Source organism: Rana temporaria, chromosome 1, assembly GCF_905171775.1.
Source record: "Rana temporaria chromosome 1, aRanTem1.1, whole genome shotgun sequence".
NCBI classification, from domain to species: domain Eukaryota; kingdom Metazoa; phylum Chordata; class Amphibia; order Anura; family Ranidae; genus Rana; species Rana temporaria.
Window position 1 is genome coordinate 214,848,295 of NC_053489.1, and position 18,095 is coordinate 214,866,389.

The 18,095-nt window shown below is 43.1% G+C and overlaps 1 protein-coding gene across 6 annotated transcripts in view; it reads right to left on the reverse strand.

Moving 5' to 3' along the window:
- The window catches only part of DEPDC5 (DEP domain containing 5, GATOR1 subcomplex subunit), a 127,576-nt gene that overhangs the window by 43,823 nt on the left and 65,658 nt on the right, over nt 1-18,095 (reverse strand). For 5 of the 6 annotated variants that reach the window (XM_040349708.1, XM_040349699.1, XM_040349683.1 and 2 more), the window contains exons 22-26: nt 11,771-11,974; nt 7,525-7,660; nt 4,078-4,178; nt 3,932-3,991; nt 2,635-2,818 (exon numbers count right to left, since the gene is read on the reverse strand). In XM_040349708.1, the coding sequence (XP_040205642.1) occupies nt 2,635-2,818; nt 3,932-3,991; nt 4,078-4,178; nt 7,525-7,660; nt 11,771-11,974 (685 nt within the window). The remainder of the gene's footprint in view (nt 1-2,634; nt 2,819-3,931; nt 3,992-4,077; nt 4,179-7,524; nt 7,661-11,770; nt 11,975-18,095) is intronic. The other variant, XM_040349692.1, reaches the window with a different exon arrangement.

An 18,095-nucleotide genomic window follows, 5' to 3' on the forward strand; every position in this document is an offset into this window, starting at 1 on the left:
ATCACACATGGAGGAGGACGGAGCAGCGCAGGCACCCAGGCAGGTAAGCCCTTTAGGTAGGTCACAGACCTCCTTTTAGCATGGGAAAAAGACTCCCCTCTTACAGAGATCCCACACCTAGCGCCAGCAGCCCAGCTAAGCAACACTTACCAGGGAGGTCACATATTACTGGGGAAAAAAGATTGAATCATCCTGTCTCTGTCATAGACATAGTGATTCCTTGCCAATGCAGAGCATACCCAGGCCTGTCCCCCTGTGCACCCCCTGTAGGGAACCTGCTAAGAACCAAGTTCCGCAAGCTCCCCCAATACTTACCTGCTCCATGCCGCAGGACTTTTGCACAGCAAGAGGTCCAATCTTCCCCCATCTCCGTGGGTGGCGTCTAGACCTTCAGGCCCTGGGTTCCTATGAAGGAGCCACTGTCCTGGGCCCATATAGCACCCTGGCAACAGAAACATTAGGCCCCCAAAGGTTTCTAAGTTCTGGGCCCAGGGTCCAGCTCTCTGAACAGAAAGCATTATGGGCTACACCCCAATGGTTTGGGGTCCGGTTGCTGACCACTTTAGCACTGAGGCCTTTGGACAGAACCGGTTAGCCCACCTTAATCCCAAGGATGTGGAGGTAAGCTAAACCATGACCAACACCTAAGACACTGGCGAAAAAACTGAGGTACTCCTCCTATGGGAGGGGGTTATATAGGGAGGGGCACTTCCTGTTTGAGATTGCCAGTGTCCATTACCTGAAGGTACTCCATATAACCCATATAGTAATGAATATGCCGCTCTGTGTCCTGTGATGTACGAGAAAGAAAGTTCCATATTGTAGACTCATGGTGTCACACTTTAATTAGCTAATTAGCCTTTAAATGGTCTCCCAGTCTGGTTCAGTCGGTTACACAACCACGGGGAAGACTGCTGACTTGGCAGTTGCACAGAAGACAGTCATTGACACCCTCCACAAGGAGGGTGAGTCACAAAAGTCCATTGCTAAAGAAGCTGGCTGTTCACAGATTGCTGTATCCAAGCATATTAACGGGAAGTTGAGTGGAAGGAAAAAGTGTGGCAGAAAAAAAGGTGCACAAGCAACAGGGATAACCGCAGTCTTGAAAGGATTGTGAAGCAAAGGCGATTTTAAGAATTTGGGGGCTATTTACAAGGAGTGGAATACAGCTGGTGTCAGTGCTTCCAGAGCCACCACACACAGATGTATCCAGGATATGCGTTACAACTGTTGCATTCCTTTTGTCAAGCCACTCCTAAAACAGAGACACTATTAGAAGCCACTTACCTGGGCTAAGGAGAAAAATGTCTGGACTGCTGCTCAGTGGTCCAAAATCCTCTTTTCTGATGAAAGTAAATTTAGCATTTTATTTGGAAATCAAGGTCCCAGAGTCTGGAGGAAGAGTGAAGGAGCACAGAATCCAAGTTGCATGAGGTCCAGTGTGAAGTTTCCACAGTCAGTGATGATTTGGGGAGCCGTGCCATCTGCTGATTTTGGTCCACTGTGTTTTATCAAGTCCAAAATCAGCGCAGCCCTCTACCAGGAAATTCTAGAGCACTTCATGCTTCCCTCTGCTGACCAGTTTTATGGAGATGCCAATTTCATTTTCAAGCAGGACTTGCCACCTGCCCACACTGCCAAAAGTACCAAGACCTGGTTTAATGATTATGTTATTACTGTGCTTGATTGGCCAGCAAACTCTCCTGACCCAAATCCCATAGAGAATCTGTGGGGTATTGTCAAGAGGAAGATGACAGACACCAGACGCAACAATGCAGGCGAGCTGGAAGCCAATACCAAAGCAACCTGGGCTTCCATAACACCTCAGCAGTGCCACAGGCTGATCGCCTCCATGGCACGCCACATTGATGCAGTAATTCATGCAAAAGGAGCCCAACCAAGTAGTGCATACGATACTGTACATGTACATACTTTTCAGTAAGACAACATTTCTGTATTAAAAATCCTTTTTTTTATTGGTCTTATGTAATATTCTAATATACCGAATTTGGGGTTTTCACTAGCTGTAAGCCATAATCATCAAAATTATAGGAAAGAAATGCTTGAAATATACCACTGTGTGTAATGAATCTATATAATATATGAGTTTCACCTTTTGAATTTAATTACTGAAATAAATTAACTTTGATGATGATATTCAAATTTTTGTAGATGCACATGTAATTGGTACACAAGTACAGGCATACCCCGCTTTAAGTACACTCACTTTACATACACTCGCGAGTAAGGACATACCTGCGAGTGTATGTAAAGTGCCTTACAAGTACTGTACAGACATTTTGCAGTCGCAGTAGAAGGAGCTGAAGCTCAGAGAGCATAGCCCGCCCTGTTCCAGTGTGCCCCTGACACCTTCACTACAGCCACTGAGACCTCAACTACAGCTCCTGATACCCCCACTACAGTCCCTGACCCCCCACTACACCCTAGAAGTGAAAAAATGTATTGTTTCACTTTAAGTACATTTTCGTTTTACATACATGCTCTGGTCCAATTGTGTACTTAAAAGTGGGGTATGGGGTATGCCTTAACTCTTGCTAGGTTACAATGAATAGCAGAATAAACTTTATAATGGTAATAACTTCTGAACATAGTTTTTCTTTTCAATAGTCTCACCTGTCCATGTCAGCCTCTGGCAGTAGGTCATAGCAGCCCTCTGTATAATCATTTTGCAGGCTCTGCCTGTCCGGGAAGTAGTCGGTGGTGAGTGGTAGACAGGCAGGGGTGGTGAGAGATTTCCAATCCACCCCAACTGTGCAGCAGAAGCCAGGCACTATGGGGGGAGCAGACAGCATCAAAACTGCCCAGAGACCACCATGTATGTGTGGAAAGTGATAGTGAGCAGGATTAGGAAGTGTAATTGACATAAAAGCATGAATGAAAAATAATGGGAGTGTGGTAGCAATTTGGGGATTAGGGGATTAGATGAGAATTAAGGGACCAAGAAACAAAAAAAAAAACAAGAAAGCAATGCACACAATTTTAATTGTGGAGAAGGGATCATAAAATGTGAGTTCATGGGGACAATTGAAAATTGGGAATTATTGAAAATTTTATGGATAAGGGAAAAACGTTGGGTGGTAGGGTGTGAAAGTGTATGAAAAACAAGTGAATTGGAGGCAGTCAGAAACATTGGGAGAGAAAAGGAAGAAAAAGAGAGGAGGTTAACATTGCCATGCCTGATATACATTCCACCCCATCATGCATTGGGAAACATTTGCTCTTGATCAACATCATAATCTTAATGATTTAATTCCATCACAAAATTGATATACGTCATTTCATTTGGAAGTTGTGAGTCACAATAAAACATGCAAGCAAGGTGAAGTAATGCGAGAGAAAAGATGTGCACACACATAGTGAAGATAGGACATCAGGATAGCAGATTGAACATCAAATATTAATATATATTAATCAGAACAATTACATGATAGTATATTTGTATGGAAAGGACAGTGGTTTCAACACAATTGTTGTACTCCTCCATGAACACATTTTCCATCAGCACTTTAGCATGAATATCAAGAGACATCTCAAATGAAATATTATACATCAAACTGTATTAACTTGATTCCTATGGTTAGCAAAAATATTATATAGGTACTTGTATGCCAGTTACTTATTAATTACTAAAGTATTAAACAGTATTTCGAAAACAGTTAAGGGGTTAAAAGGCAAGATGTTAAAAAAAAAAGCCTGATTTCTAAGAACTAGTGCATAGCAAAAGTAGAACCAGTCAGAAGCTCCCTTTGCTTTTCTTGCCTGTAACAGACAAAAAGGTACTAAAAGTAATTATTCAGATTGCAGGTAACACCTTGAGCACTAGTCTTTACAACTCAGGGCTTGTGACTGGCTGCGCTATGGTATTAAATATACTCCCATGTTTTACTGTTAGGTAAAGCTCCCCACTCACTAGGTTCAGGGCAGCAGAGTAAGCTCTCATCAGGGAATTCTCTCTCTTTGTGGTTAGTAACTGTAGTGAGAGAACAGGACTGGCATTAAATATATTCATATTAAACAGTCAGCAGTAATGTAAGAGTCCTGTCTCAGTGGTATTACCTGCACCGTGGCCCCTCTGTCCATTCATGCTGGGGTTACCAGAATACTCTTCAGTGCTTCCATATGAGGTGCTGTCCATTGGCATGCGAAGACCTCCATGTCTGAACAAAATACAAAAAAAAGAAGAAAAAGAAGAATGCTGTAAAAGTGCAACTTTCCACCTGAAAATGATACGCTCAGGTGTGAATGCAGCCTAAATGCAGCAAAAGGGTTTTTAAAGGCGCAGCTACTACTCAAACATAAAAATGAATTAAAAACACAGATATTATGCATTTTTATTTTAGAAATATAATTTGCATTTCCAATCAGTACATGTGATCAACATAAAATACAAGTTCAATCCAAGATATCACCAATACACCATGTTCAGATAAACAGACAGTACACTATATAGTCACCAACAAAAAGCCTTTTTCCTCAGGCAGCAGCGCCATCCGCCATTTCCCCATAGCACCTCCCTATGCCTGGGTCTCATTGCTGTATGGAGTGCATTGGACTCTATGGGCCAGATTCTCAAAAGAATTACGCCGGTGTATCTACAGATACACCGGCGTAATTCGAAAATCCCGCCGGCGTATCAGTGTTTTGTATTTTAAAAACAAGATACGCCAGAATTAGGCTAGGATCCGACTTACACCGTCGGCTTCCTAAATGCAATACTATGCTGGCCGCTAGGTGGCTTTTACGTCGATTTCAGCGTTGCATATGCAAATGAGCCGAATACGCCGATTCCCGAACGTTTGCCGTAGTTTACGTAGTTTCTGTAAGCGTAAGGTTACCCCTGCTATATGAGGGGTAACCTTACGTCGGTCCGCCGTATGCCATGTTAAGTATGGCGTCGGGTCAGCGTCGTCTTTTTCCATCGTTTTACCAAGTCGTTCGCGAATAGGACTTTACGTCAATGACGCTCACGTCGGCTTCATTGACGTTTTCCGTCGTGAGCTGGAGCATGCGCACTGGGCTATTTTTACGGCCGGCGCATGCGCAGTTCGATTGGCGCGGGGGCGCGCTTAATTTAAATACAAGCCGCCCCCTTTGAATTGCGCGTCCATACGCCGGGCCATTTACACTACGCCGCCGCAAATTACGGAGTAAGTGCATGGAGAATACGGCACTTGCTCCAGTAAGTTGTGGCGGCGTAGTGTAAATGGCTTACACTACGCCGCCGCGGATTCTATGTGAATCTGCCCCTTTGTATTTATGGACATAAAACAGAGTCACTCTATATACTATAGATTTACTGCTGTATTTACTGCTGTATAAAAGTTATGTTTGTAGTTCAGTAAGCACAATAGCTGCATGAACTAAATGTAAGTCGATTGCGATAACTTTAATGAAACATATAGGACATCAGTAATTTCTTCTATAGGCTTAGGATAGGCTTATACAACTTAAGCTGTTTCATCAAATATTACACACCCCGTAGCATGTATAACCCAGGGATTAGACAAACTCCCATATGCTTTGGTCTATGTGATCAAGAGGCACAACCATTTCATGACTTTTGGCTGTGTCCCCCCGGACACAAAGACTTTGGTCACAAATGTGTGCATTTTTTTAATTGGCCATGGGTCTCTGAATGTTAAAGTATCAAAGTTGAAACAACTGATTAATCCAGTCCTTTCACTTAACCTGTTGACATATACTACTCTGGGATCTCCAAAAGGTATGGGGTTCTTGGACCAAATTTCTTCTTACTGTTTAACCCTGGTGGGTTCCTGAAAGACCATGTTTTCTTTATGTTTACTTTCTTAAGATATCTCTGACTTTGTATTGTGTAACAGGGCTTCAATATGTAATAGATGTGCACTTTGAGCTACACAGGACACAGACTCTGAAGGGTTACAAGAGCTTTACTGTTCTTGTATTCAAACTTGTATAATTTGCAAATCAATAAATATTATCTTTAAAAAAATAATTTTAGATTGATTATCTTATAAAAAAATCAGGGTATCATTTAAAAGCTACTTCCGAGATATATTTTTAAAGTGTTTTAAAAAGTTTTACCATCTCAAAAGAGTGCATTTTCTGGAATATGCGTTAGGAAATTAAAGTCTGCTATTCATGTATCGAAATTCAGCTGATTCAGCAGAGACCAGCCAAATTTTGATCTTTTTATAGTCAGGGTGGTTGTACAGAAGTCAAATGGCAGATCGACTTTTGTACATCCGCTCTATAACAACATTTCCGCTCGATCCACACCAACGGCTATATCTGGCAGCGCTAATCATTGTATTCTGGTAGTGGGGAAGTCCCCCTACTGTCATAATAAAAAGGCACAGTGGGAGGATTCTTCCATGTACCATGAATGTGTGGATGAGGGTATTGATTAATCTTAACTGCCAGTTGAACGGAATTTTTTTTTATAATCTATTGGTTGCTTTAGAAGAGCTCCACAGAGCAATATAAGACAATGGGGTCTATCCATCATTGTTTTCACCCAAGATGTACACAATTTTCAGAAATAGGTGTATATCTTGGGTGAAAAGTGTATGACAACTTTAATAAATAGATCAGTATTCCGCAAGTGTTCAGTGGAATGCCAATAGTGGGGCTAGCAGTCAGGAGGAAAGAGTTAAGATGCTCTGTCTTAGAGAAGTACAGCCAAAGATCGTTTGGCTGTATTTCTCCTGTGGATCACAAAAGTGCAGTTCATTCTGTACTCCTGTGACCCCTTTTCAGCAGACAGCGAGCGGATCCCGACCACATGGTCAAGATTCACCCACATGCCTGGAACGGCATCCGGCTAAGCCTCTTAGCCAGCCGCTGAGAGTCTGAGCCTCCCGCTCCACTCCACCACAGCACTCCAGTGAGCGCGGAGAAGGGAGAGCAAAGAGCGGTGACCGACAGTCACTAGCTCTCTGCTCAGGGAGCTCTAAGAACCGAGCAATGAGCAGTGTTTGATCACTTAGTTCTCAGTCTTAGAGCTGCATCCACCTAGGTAAACATGATTTTGAAAAAAAACAAAAACGATTTCCATACTTCTCTTTTAAGCCTGGTAGACACAAAGCTTTTTTTTTTCAAACCAGCAGATTGAACATAAAAAACGGACAGATTGGGGTACCAACATAAGAAATGTGGGTGCCGCAACTTCCTCGCTGTGCTATTGTATTCTGACAGGGGGACTGCCCTCTGCCAGAATACACTGATCAGCGTTTGCAGATATTGGCTGCGAGTGCTGATCAGATGCTGGTTTTCCAGCATGCCCCTATGACAAAAGTCAGTCGTTAGAGGGCTAATATTAATAACCATACACGGTCCGTTTCTTGGAAGTAATTCTGCAGTGTGCAGTCTTTACCCTTTATCATGTGTCCAAATAACCATCAAATTGCCTAACAAACAGATTTATTACTTGCACGAATGATTAAGCCACAAACAATCTAGCGTTGCGTGGTGATAAAAAGGTGCTAAAGTAAAAATAAACCGTTACTGCGTAAAGACAATTACCTGCCAGTGGCTTCCTGGTAAGCAAGTTCAAGAAGCTCTGCTGATGAATGCACCAATTCTCTCTGGCCATTCCCCTGCAGATCTGCAATGTTCTGACGAGTTTGGTGATGTATTTGTATTGCTTCTCCAGAGGGACCTAAGGGATGTGAGGAAAAATGCAAAAACAATAAGATGCATACGATTTAGTTAAATGGAAAGCAAATATGGAACGATTCCCACTAGTTTCTCACAAAATTACTTTCCAGGCTCATCCACTGCACATTTCTGTGCTTAGGAATGTTGTATATTTTACATGCATTTATGTCAGACCTTCTGAATTTTTTTGCTTCAGAAGGAACCCTCAAAAAAAAAATTTCAGTCTCAGGAAACCCCAGCTAAAAAAATATTTTTATTATAACCACAACTTCATTCTACTGTACCATAAACTGCAGATATTGAAGTTTATGGTACAGTAGAATGAAGTTGTGGTTATAATAAAAATAATAAAAAATTCAATAAAAGAATAAACAATGTGGCATGCTTAGTGTATTTGAAACTTGGTGGTCAGTTAAAGAGATCCCTTTCATTGGTAGTCAGTAAAAAAAATGACCTCTTATTGGCGATTATTACATTGATCATTACTTAACATATGTTGTCGGTGGAACAAATACTCAATTTCTTAGGCATTTATGTGTCCGTTTATGAAACTGTGAACAGCAGTGATCCCGAGGAATGGTTTATGAAACATGTTCTCCACCGATCATCTTCACACACAGAGATGCGGTCATTGACCGACACAGAAACGGTTTATGAAGGTGCGATCTCAGCACTTCACTAGCGATCTGTGTCAGCATTCACCCTCCCCGATTCACCAGCTCTGTGTTGAACAATAAATTCAAAGAGAAAAGGATTTTGAAAAACAAAATCTTATCATTTATTTAGGACATTCCAAATAGTTCCTAAATGTGAGCTTTTCTTGTGAAAAAAAAAAAAAAAAAAAAAAATATATATATATATAGGGTGAGCTACCAAAGAAGGCCAGACCCAAGCCAGATGTCTCCAAATAGCAATTTATAGAACATCTAAAGGCACTGTATAAACCAGAACACCAGAGCTTGCAGAATTGAAAGTGAAAACCAATGATCATCTTGTATCGATACCCAAAATCAAAACGTAATACAGTATATTGCAGTTTGCTGGTCTCCTTAGATATAGTCGCTGAATCATTTTCATGCCCTTTTCCCTTAAAGTGGTTGTTAACCTAGTACAAAAAAAAAATCCCATCCCCTCTGTAACATAATGCTATGTGCCCCTGTGCCCTGTTGATCTGTACCTATATTAGAGAATCTCCCAGCACTCACATGACTCCTCGGCTCTTTCCTCTGCCCGGCTGACAGCTATTGTGGGCAGGCCTGACCACCAGCTGGGAGGGGGGGAGAGAGCCGAGTAGTCATGTGAGCTCTGGGAGATGCTCTGATATAGGTACAGATTGGCAAGTTTTTTTACATAACACATTACGTTATGTTACAGAGGGGATGGGAGGTCTTTTCTGTTGTTTTGTTTTGTTAACAGCAGGAGGGAGCGGGCACTGACACAGAACAGACAGGCGGGGGGGAGACAGAGAAGAACAGAGAATTGTGAGGGAAAGAAAGATAAACCACTATGACTGTATCTAACTAGGGGGAAAGAAACAATAAAAAGAGAGAAAGGCTCTGTTCTCATAAAGATGGAAGTCAGGGACCTCCTTAGGATTAAAACCCCCAAGGGATGAGACTTGTAGGTTGGGGCAACATGATTTACTTCCTAAATATATATGTTCAAATACATCATGGTTGGCAACAATAAATTTTAGAACACTGAGATGGTAGGGACCTGCTCTGTTGCGCAGGAAACTAGTAACAAAGAAAGTTATGGACACTATTCTGTACTTCTACTCCTGGACCTTTGATACGGTTGACCACCCCCACCTCCTCAAAAAAACTCCACCCCTCTCTGTGACTGTACTCTTCGCTGGATCTCTTCCTACTTATCCAACCGCACCTTTAGCGTTACTTACAATTCTACTTCCTCCTCTCCTCTTCCCGTCTCTGTTGGGGTCCCCCAAGGTTCTGCCCTTGGACCTCTCCTATTTTCAATCTACATCTCCTCCCTGGGTCAGCTGAAAAAGACTCCCATGGGTTCCAATACCATCTTTACGCTGACAACACCCAAATTTATTTCTCTACCCCTCAGCTCACTCCCTCCGTCTCCTCATGTATCACTAATTTACTAACAGATATATCAGTCTGGATGTCACACCACTTCCTCAAACTCAATCTATCCAAAATCGAACTTATCATTTTTTACTCCCCTGATCTATCTGTCAAACTCAATGGAACAACTATAAGCTCTTCCCCGCATGCCAAAGTCCTAGGTGTAGTCCTGGACTCTGAACTCTACTTAAAGCCCCACATCCAATCACTGTCAAAATCTTGCCGCCCCAACCACTCCAACATGTCCAAAATATTCCCCTTTCTAACCAATGACACAACAAAGCTCTTAATTCACTCCCTGGTGATCTCTCGCCTTGACTACTGCAACTCCATTCTGATTGGCATACCTCTACATAGTCTATCACCCCTTCAATCCATCATGAATGCTGCTGCCAGACTCATCCACCTTAACAACCGCTCAGTATCTGCTACTCCTCTCTGTCAATCCATCCACTGGCTTTCACTCACCCAACAAATTAAATTCAAAATACTAACAACTACTTACAAAGCCATCCACAACTCGGCCCCCAGCTACATCAATAGCCTAGTCTCAAAATACCAACATAATCATTCTCTTTGTTCCTCCCATGACCTCCTGCTCTCTAGCTCCCTCGTCACCCCCAGGACTTTTCCAGAGCCTCTCCAATCCTTTGGGACTCCTTAGCCCAATCTGTCAGATTATCTCATACTCTGTTAGCTTTTAGACTATCCCTAAAAAAAAAACCTCCTCAAAGAAGCCTATCCTACCCACACCTATCAACTGTATTTTAATTGTCTCCATCAGCTCATCCCCACACAGTAATTACATTTTGTTTCACTTGACCCTCCCTTCTAGATTGTAAGCTCTAACTAGCAGGTCCTTCTGATTCCTCCTGTATTAAATTGTATTGTAACTGTACTGTGTGCCCTGTGAAAACTGTTGGCGCTATATAAATCTTGAAAAATAATAAATAATAATAATAATAAAGTAAGATAATACGGTCTTTACCATCACAATAGTAAAAAACAACAACCAAATGTATCCTTATATTTGAATGGTGAAAGCGTTTTAGCCAAGAATATAGTCTGCGCCTTGACCCTGGGAGGTATTGGGTTGCAGGGACTAAAGGATCTTTTGTTTTAACTACAAACCAAAGTACCTTCTTGTTTACTGGCATGCATAATATGCCCCCATCTTGTGTTTCCCCAGATGCCAGATTAAAAGCATAATCATGCACATTCCTAACCCACAGGAAAAATAAGCTGCTCTTTTGCAGACGTGTGGAAGTGCCACTAATTCTTAATCGCACCCTCACGTTTCGGCAAACGCAATGCATTTTCATGTGCAACTTGGTGCTGGACGGTAAAAATAAAAATGGGAAAGAAGTCTGGAGGAACCAGAGATGTTTAATGGCCTGCTTAGCCCAAGTCCAGTAGATTCAGAATGTCAGATTGTTTATTAGATGTACCAAAGGAAACATTTTGAAGTTATTCCCTAAATTGATCCTTAGTATCTGGGATGCTAAAGAAGTGAGCTTCATCAAAGGTAATGCCATTTGTTGGTTGAGAAAGAAAAGCTGGGATCTGTTACAATCCATATATTTTATATATATATATATATATATATATATATATATATATATATATATATATATATATATATATAAACATACACACACACACATACATACATACACGTACTAACACAAGCAATATTAGTGAGGCACTCTCTGCTGCTGTGCTATTGTATTCTGATAAAGGGACTGTCCCTGCCAGAACACACACTAATCATTGGCTGCCAGCGCTGTCAGCCTCTGGTCGGATGCTAGTTTTCCATCGTGCCCCTTTGCCAGAAGCCAGTTGTGAACAGATTTATCTCAGACAGGCAGCTGTACAAACTGGCGGAACATCAGCCAGTTCCTGCCGAACCAGGCGATATTCGTGTGTACACAGCCTTACAGACAATACATTTACCCATGAGGTTTTCTGTGCCTCCCCAAAAAAAAATAAAAAAATAAAAAAATAGTATGACCTACCCACAGGGAATGTGTGCATCCACCTTCTACGATTTGATGTGAGCTTCATTGGCATTCGTGATGGTGCAAAAGGGTTGATGAGAGCCCTTTGGGGGTGGTATCCCCCAGGTCGGAAGTGCAGCATTGATTCTGCGCTACCCACATGAAACCTGCCAGGTGCGCTAGAGTCTCGCTGTTGAGATTCCATCATCCGCTCCAGAAAATCTGCAACAAAGAAAAACATACGAAATTACATGAAAATAAAATTATAGGAGCATTTTTTTCATACCAGTCAGTATTGTTCCTTTATTTCAATGATAAAATAGGGAAACAACTTCACTATGTGGCTACCACTTATTTTTGAACAATAAAATCTTAATATCTTTAGCATAGGCGATCAGGATTTTTTATGTTGTTGGCCAAAATGTGTGCTTTTGACATAACATAGTGGAAAAGAAAAGCCTAAAGTGGAACTCCACTCTCTCAACCAACACTGACTATTTTTAATCCTTTTGCTGCTAGCATTAGTAAATAGATAGGAAAGAATATCATACTTCCTGGGTTCCCTGCCTAGGCAAATGATGTCATACATCCCAAGAGTCTTCAGAAGGGAAGGAGGGGCTTTCTCAGTTAAGCCCACCCTCTCCTGCATGCCTGAGCAATAGGCAGATAGTTTCCAGGAAGTAAATGCTACATGAATAATCCACACTTACTCAAAATGTCAATGGTCATAAATGCTAGGGGGTGTTTTTCAAAGCGATTTCTCAACGATATAAAGCATGGAGACATGGATGGATGGGTGAATTTGTTTGAATATTAAAAATGAATTATATTGCATTTGGTTTGTGGTGCTCAGATACGGTGTAATTCCACTTTAAAGTTTTCCCTTTATCTTAGAACAACACACACACAACAAAAATGCATTTGTAAACTGATAGGATAAGATCATGTTGAATCTGAACTTGTAAGAATGCCAATGCCAATTTCACAGATTTGTGACCACCTATAATATGGGGTCTAATGATCTAGTAAGTGGCTGTGGTTTTAGTGGTAGTACTGATTACACACCATTGGGTCTAAATGACGTGATGCACACAATTTCTTTTTATTGAATTTATATGGACTTTATCGCTTATCACTAGTCCACAGATTTGGTGATCACAATAATTTGCACTTAAGGAGATCGGGATTTATTGGTTTATATTTATTTGTTTTCATAATGCTTGGATATTCACACAAAGCGCAATATTATTAGGTTTATATAGTTATGTATATTTAGCCAATCTACAGTATTGATCTCAAATTCGATATGGTGCTTTGATGAATTGACTGCAAGTCATTTTATCAGAAAAAAAAAAATATTGCAGGTGACAATTGCTGCTGACAGGGATGACATGCAGTAAAACAGTAGCAATTAAAATAAAAGATAAGTAAAGTGTAATTATCTGTGACTTTCTTGAACTAAGACATGGATCTTTCGGTCCCTGCAGAAGGGGAGGGATCATTTTATGCAAACATCACTTCCTCAAGCATATGGTCATATTGTTAGCACGACAGATGCTGCAGACTGCAGAGATATTGTTTTTGCACAGCCCAGGCTTTTTGTCTTTTATATTTATATGTTGTGACTATTATTATACAGCCTAAATGTTACAGTGAAGAGCCACTACTTTTCAGGTTACTATTCTGCAATAAGGCCTCTACCTTTCCTAAGTAATGCAAAATACATGCAAGAAGCAAATAAAACTAGCTGTATTAGGCCACGTACACACGGTCGTTCCAAACCGATGAGAATGGTCCGATGGGCCATTTCCATCGGTTCACCGCTGAAGTGGCCTGATGGTCTGATGTGCGTACACACCATCAGTTCCAAAAACCGATCGGGTCAGAACGCGGTGACGTCAAACACACGACGTGCTGAATTAAACAAAGTTCAATGCTTCCAAGCATGCGTCGACTTGATTCTGAGCATGCGCGGGTTTTGAACCGATGCTTTCTGTACTAACCATCGGTTTGGACCGATTGGGCAGCGGGCCATCAGTTCGATTTTGAAGCATGTTTTAATATTTTGGACCGAAGGACAACGGACCGATGGGCTATACACACGGTCGGTTTGGACCGATGAAACTGAACCCCGGTCCATTCTCATCGGTTTTGTCCGACCGTGTGTACGCGGCCTTAGATGGACGTTTCTCTTGTCCGAATATCATTGCTAGATATTTTATCATATACAGTACACTGTACACACATACACACACACGCAGTTTAAAGCTGGACTTCAGGCAAGTAGAAAAACAAATTATTTGAAAAAATGGAGCCTGCTGCCACTTGGGTAATCCCTGAATGTTGAAAGCAGAGGCAAGGCAGTGAGTCACACTACTGTGTGGGTTGAGAGTGGGCATACAAAGCAACGTAACCATAGAAATACTACAGAAGTTCATCCATTAGTTTATACAAAGCAGAATTGACAGAAAAATCTGAGGGCTCAATCAGTCAAAGTTTCTGTTCAAGATAACAACCCCACCACCCACACACCATCACAGAGAGGGGTTAACCTCTCTGCACCCATCCTGCTATGCCATAAACTTTACCTATCCTAAAGCCCCATACACACCATCAGATTATCTGCAGATTTTTGTCTTCAGATTTACCAAAACCATATAATAGGAGGTCAAACCTTAAGAGTTTCAATTTGTATGCAATCAGGCAGGCCCTTGTACTACATGGTTTTGGTAAATCTGAAGACAAAAATCTGCAGATAATCTGATGGTGTGTATGGGGCTTTAGTGGATGTCCATCTGTCAGATGGTTTTAGAACAGGAATAGAAATGTAAAATCTGTTTTGCATGATTCCGCTGTATATCAGGAGTTCATGAATGGTAACCTGGTCACCTTCAACTCATTCTTGTCCACATCCGGTCACTGCTCTCCACTCTTTGCTGCTTTTTTTCCTATCCTGCTCATCTAATCCCTACTGCATCCTCTCCCATTCCACACCACTGTATCTGGTCCCTGCGGCTCCCTCTCTTTTCTATCATGCTGCTTAACCAATACTGATCCACACTTCCGCTTTCATCCTGCTCCAATCTCATTTGTCCCTGCTGCTTCCTAATTTCTCTACCAAACTGCCTCACTAGAACGGATACACGCTGCCTCCTCTTATCATGCTCCATTGTTACTAGCCTCTACTGCTTCCTCTCTTCTCTCCCATCCTAAACCACCATTAATCCACACTGCCTCCTCCCCCACCCTATTCCATGGTCACTGGTCCCCGTTTACTCTCTTTTCCTCCATTAGTGATCCATACTGCATCCCCTCCCATCCTGTTCCACTGTCACTCGTCCCTGCTGCTTCCTCTCTTTTCTCCCATCCGGATCACCATTACTTATCCACAGTGCCTCCTCTCCCATTCTGCTCAATTGTCACTGGCCCCTATTGGAAGGTGACCAGATTTTTCAAATAAAATCCGGGGACATGTTTTTTCTTTACTAGTAATGGCAACAATCAGCAACTCTCTGCCCGTCGCCGCCCGCCTCACAGCCTGTCAAGTCTTTCTCTCGGGCCACGGCTAGTACTGAATGGGGAGTGGAGGAAGATCACTCCGCCAGGGAAGGCAAGGAGATAGGCAGGTGGCTGGCCAGGATTTGAGCCAAGGCAAAATAACATGCGCCCGAAACTGAAGAAATATTCCCTCCGCTCCGACCAGAACATGATCATCAGAAAGGGGCACAGATAATGGGAAAAATACAACCCCCCTATGCTAGTAGGCACGGCGGAGCCGGGGTGTGTAATTCTAATTTTTTAATTTTAATTCTGCACTGACTTTCTTTGAAATTGCCCCTGCCCCCAATTAAATCCAATCTGGGGACAAAACCAGGGACAGACTTGGTTCGGGGACAGTGTCCTCAATCGGGGGACGGTCCCCTGAAACTGGGGATGTCTGGTCACCCTACCCTATTGCTTACACACTTCTCTCCATCCTGCTCCTCCATTACTGATCCATACTGCATACTCTGCCATCCTGTCCACTATCACTCTTGCCTGCTGCTTCCTCTCTTCTCTCCCATCTGGTCACTCACCCTTACAGTTCGTTAAAGGTACCACTCCCATCCTGCTGCTCCATTACTGATCTATTCTGTCTCCTCTCATACCATGCTCCACCATCACAGGTCCCTGCTTTTTTTTCTCTGGTTTGCCATCCTGCTTCTCCATTACTGATCCATACTGCCTCCTATACCATCCTGCTTCCTCTCGTATCTCCTATGCTGTTCCCCCATTACTAATACATACCCGTCTTCTTTCCCGTTCGGTTTCAATGTCACTAGGCCATGTTGCTTCCTCTCTTCTCTCTCGTCCTGCATGTCCATTATTGTTCCACAACAGACTCCTTGTTCTTTTTTCATTTCACTTTACCATCACTGTCCCACAGTACCTTCTTTCTAATTTCCCATCCCTTTTCACTCTCACTGATCCACAACACCCCTCAACCTTCTCATCTGCTGAAATGCCAAAAATAAGTGTCACATGCAGCAGTTTAAATCGGGGGAGCTGGAATCGTTCTTCCCTGGGACTGGCGGGCAGAGCTGTGAGGCTTCCAAGTTGGCGCCGGCCACGAAGACCCAGAAGGCAGCTAAAGCCTCTCAGCACGCTGCCGCCCAGCTCCAGCAGCCTGCAGCTTCCCTGATTTCCTCCCCAGGGTCAATGAGTGAATCAGTCACCCCCCCCCCCACCTCCCTGGGCTCCACGGCATTCCCAGACAAAGGCTCTGAAGCCCTAGACCCCCTGGAGGATGAAGACATCAGGCGCCATATTTGGTCGCTCCCTACCAGGGAGGACCTGGAACGCTTTGCTGACAGGGTAGAGAAAACTTTCAAGGAGGACATTGCACAGCTAAAAGCTGACACCTCACACCTGGGCAGCAGAGTGGAGTCCCTGGAGCAGAGATATGAAGAAACACTCCCAGTCATCTCTATGCTGCAGGCTAAATGCATCAAACAGGATCAGCAGATTGAAACTTTGCTCAGCCAGTTAGATGATGTGGAAAACCGCAGTAGGCGGGCCAATCTTAGAATCAGGGGCCTACCAGAAGCTACGGCCTCCAAGGATATTATCCCCACCTTAGTGGGCATATATAAGAAAATACTGGAACTGCCTGCCACTGCCACGGTCGAGATTGATCGCGCCCATAGGGCACTCAGACCTCCTTCTCAGGATGTGGATAATCCAAAGAACATCATATGTAAGTTACATAAATACACGCTTAAAGACCGCATTATGCAAGAAATGCTTGGCAAGCCTTACTTTGATTTTAATGGTGCACACTTATTTTTCTATCAAGATATTTCCAGGCGCACCCTCATGCAGTGCAGACCACTCCGTCCCCTCCTGGCTGTTGTCCAGGATGCAGGTCTGCCATACCGATTGGGCTTCCCCTTTTTTCTCCAAGTGACCAAAGTGGGCAAACCTGTGACCCTATGCACCAAAGATGACCTTCCCCCTCCGCACGTCTTATCCTCTCTTGGACTGGATCCTGTGGACTTTCCGGACTGGAGGCAATCGACAGATCTTCCCAACCATCCGACCACTTCAACAGTGGCTACCTGCTAAACCCAAAAGTCGTAAAAAAGGGATCGGCCACGTCACCCATCTGGGTCCTCGCCAGGCCCAGCTACCTCCATAGACTGACAGGGCGAGTCTTCCTGTCCTCCATGCTTGATCATTCTCTATCAGGAGGTGTCCCTGCTGTTGTGCTTTAGACCACCTGGGTCACCCAAGCTGGGTATTGAATGACTACACATATTGCGCAGACGCCCTCCGGTGGAGTCTGGGGTCACCCACGATAGGTGCTGTCCGACCCTGATACTGTTTATCTTTTTTTTGCCATTTCTTGCTGATATTATCTAGGTTTGAGATCCGAATACAGTAACTTTATCTTGTCTAGTTTGAACCGCAACCCGTGAGCAGTTATTATTGAAAAAGACTCCCCCCCTCCCTCATCTATAGCACATCGTTAGATGTGGTGGAGGGAAACGGAGATTATTTACCTTCCCCACCATGTTGGCACACCGACTGTCCTCTAGATCCTCCATGGCTACTTTAAAAGGTTAAGCTCCTCTAATGTCCAGGGGCCTCTGCTCCCCAGGCAAACGTAGCAAGTTGTGGTGGGAGCTAAAAAGGCTTGGGACACAGGCGATTTTCTTGCAGGAAACCCATTTTACCCCCCCCCCATTCAGTTCCTAAGCTACCCACTCACCCCTTCAGTCAGTGGTTCCTTAGCATCTCCCCGGTATCTAAATATAAGGGGACAGCTATAGCAATCCACAAATCTTGCCCCTTTTAGCCCACT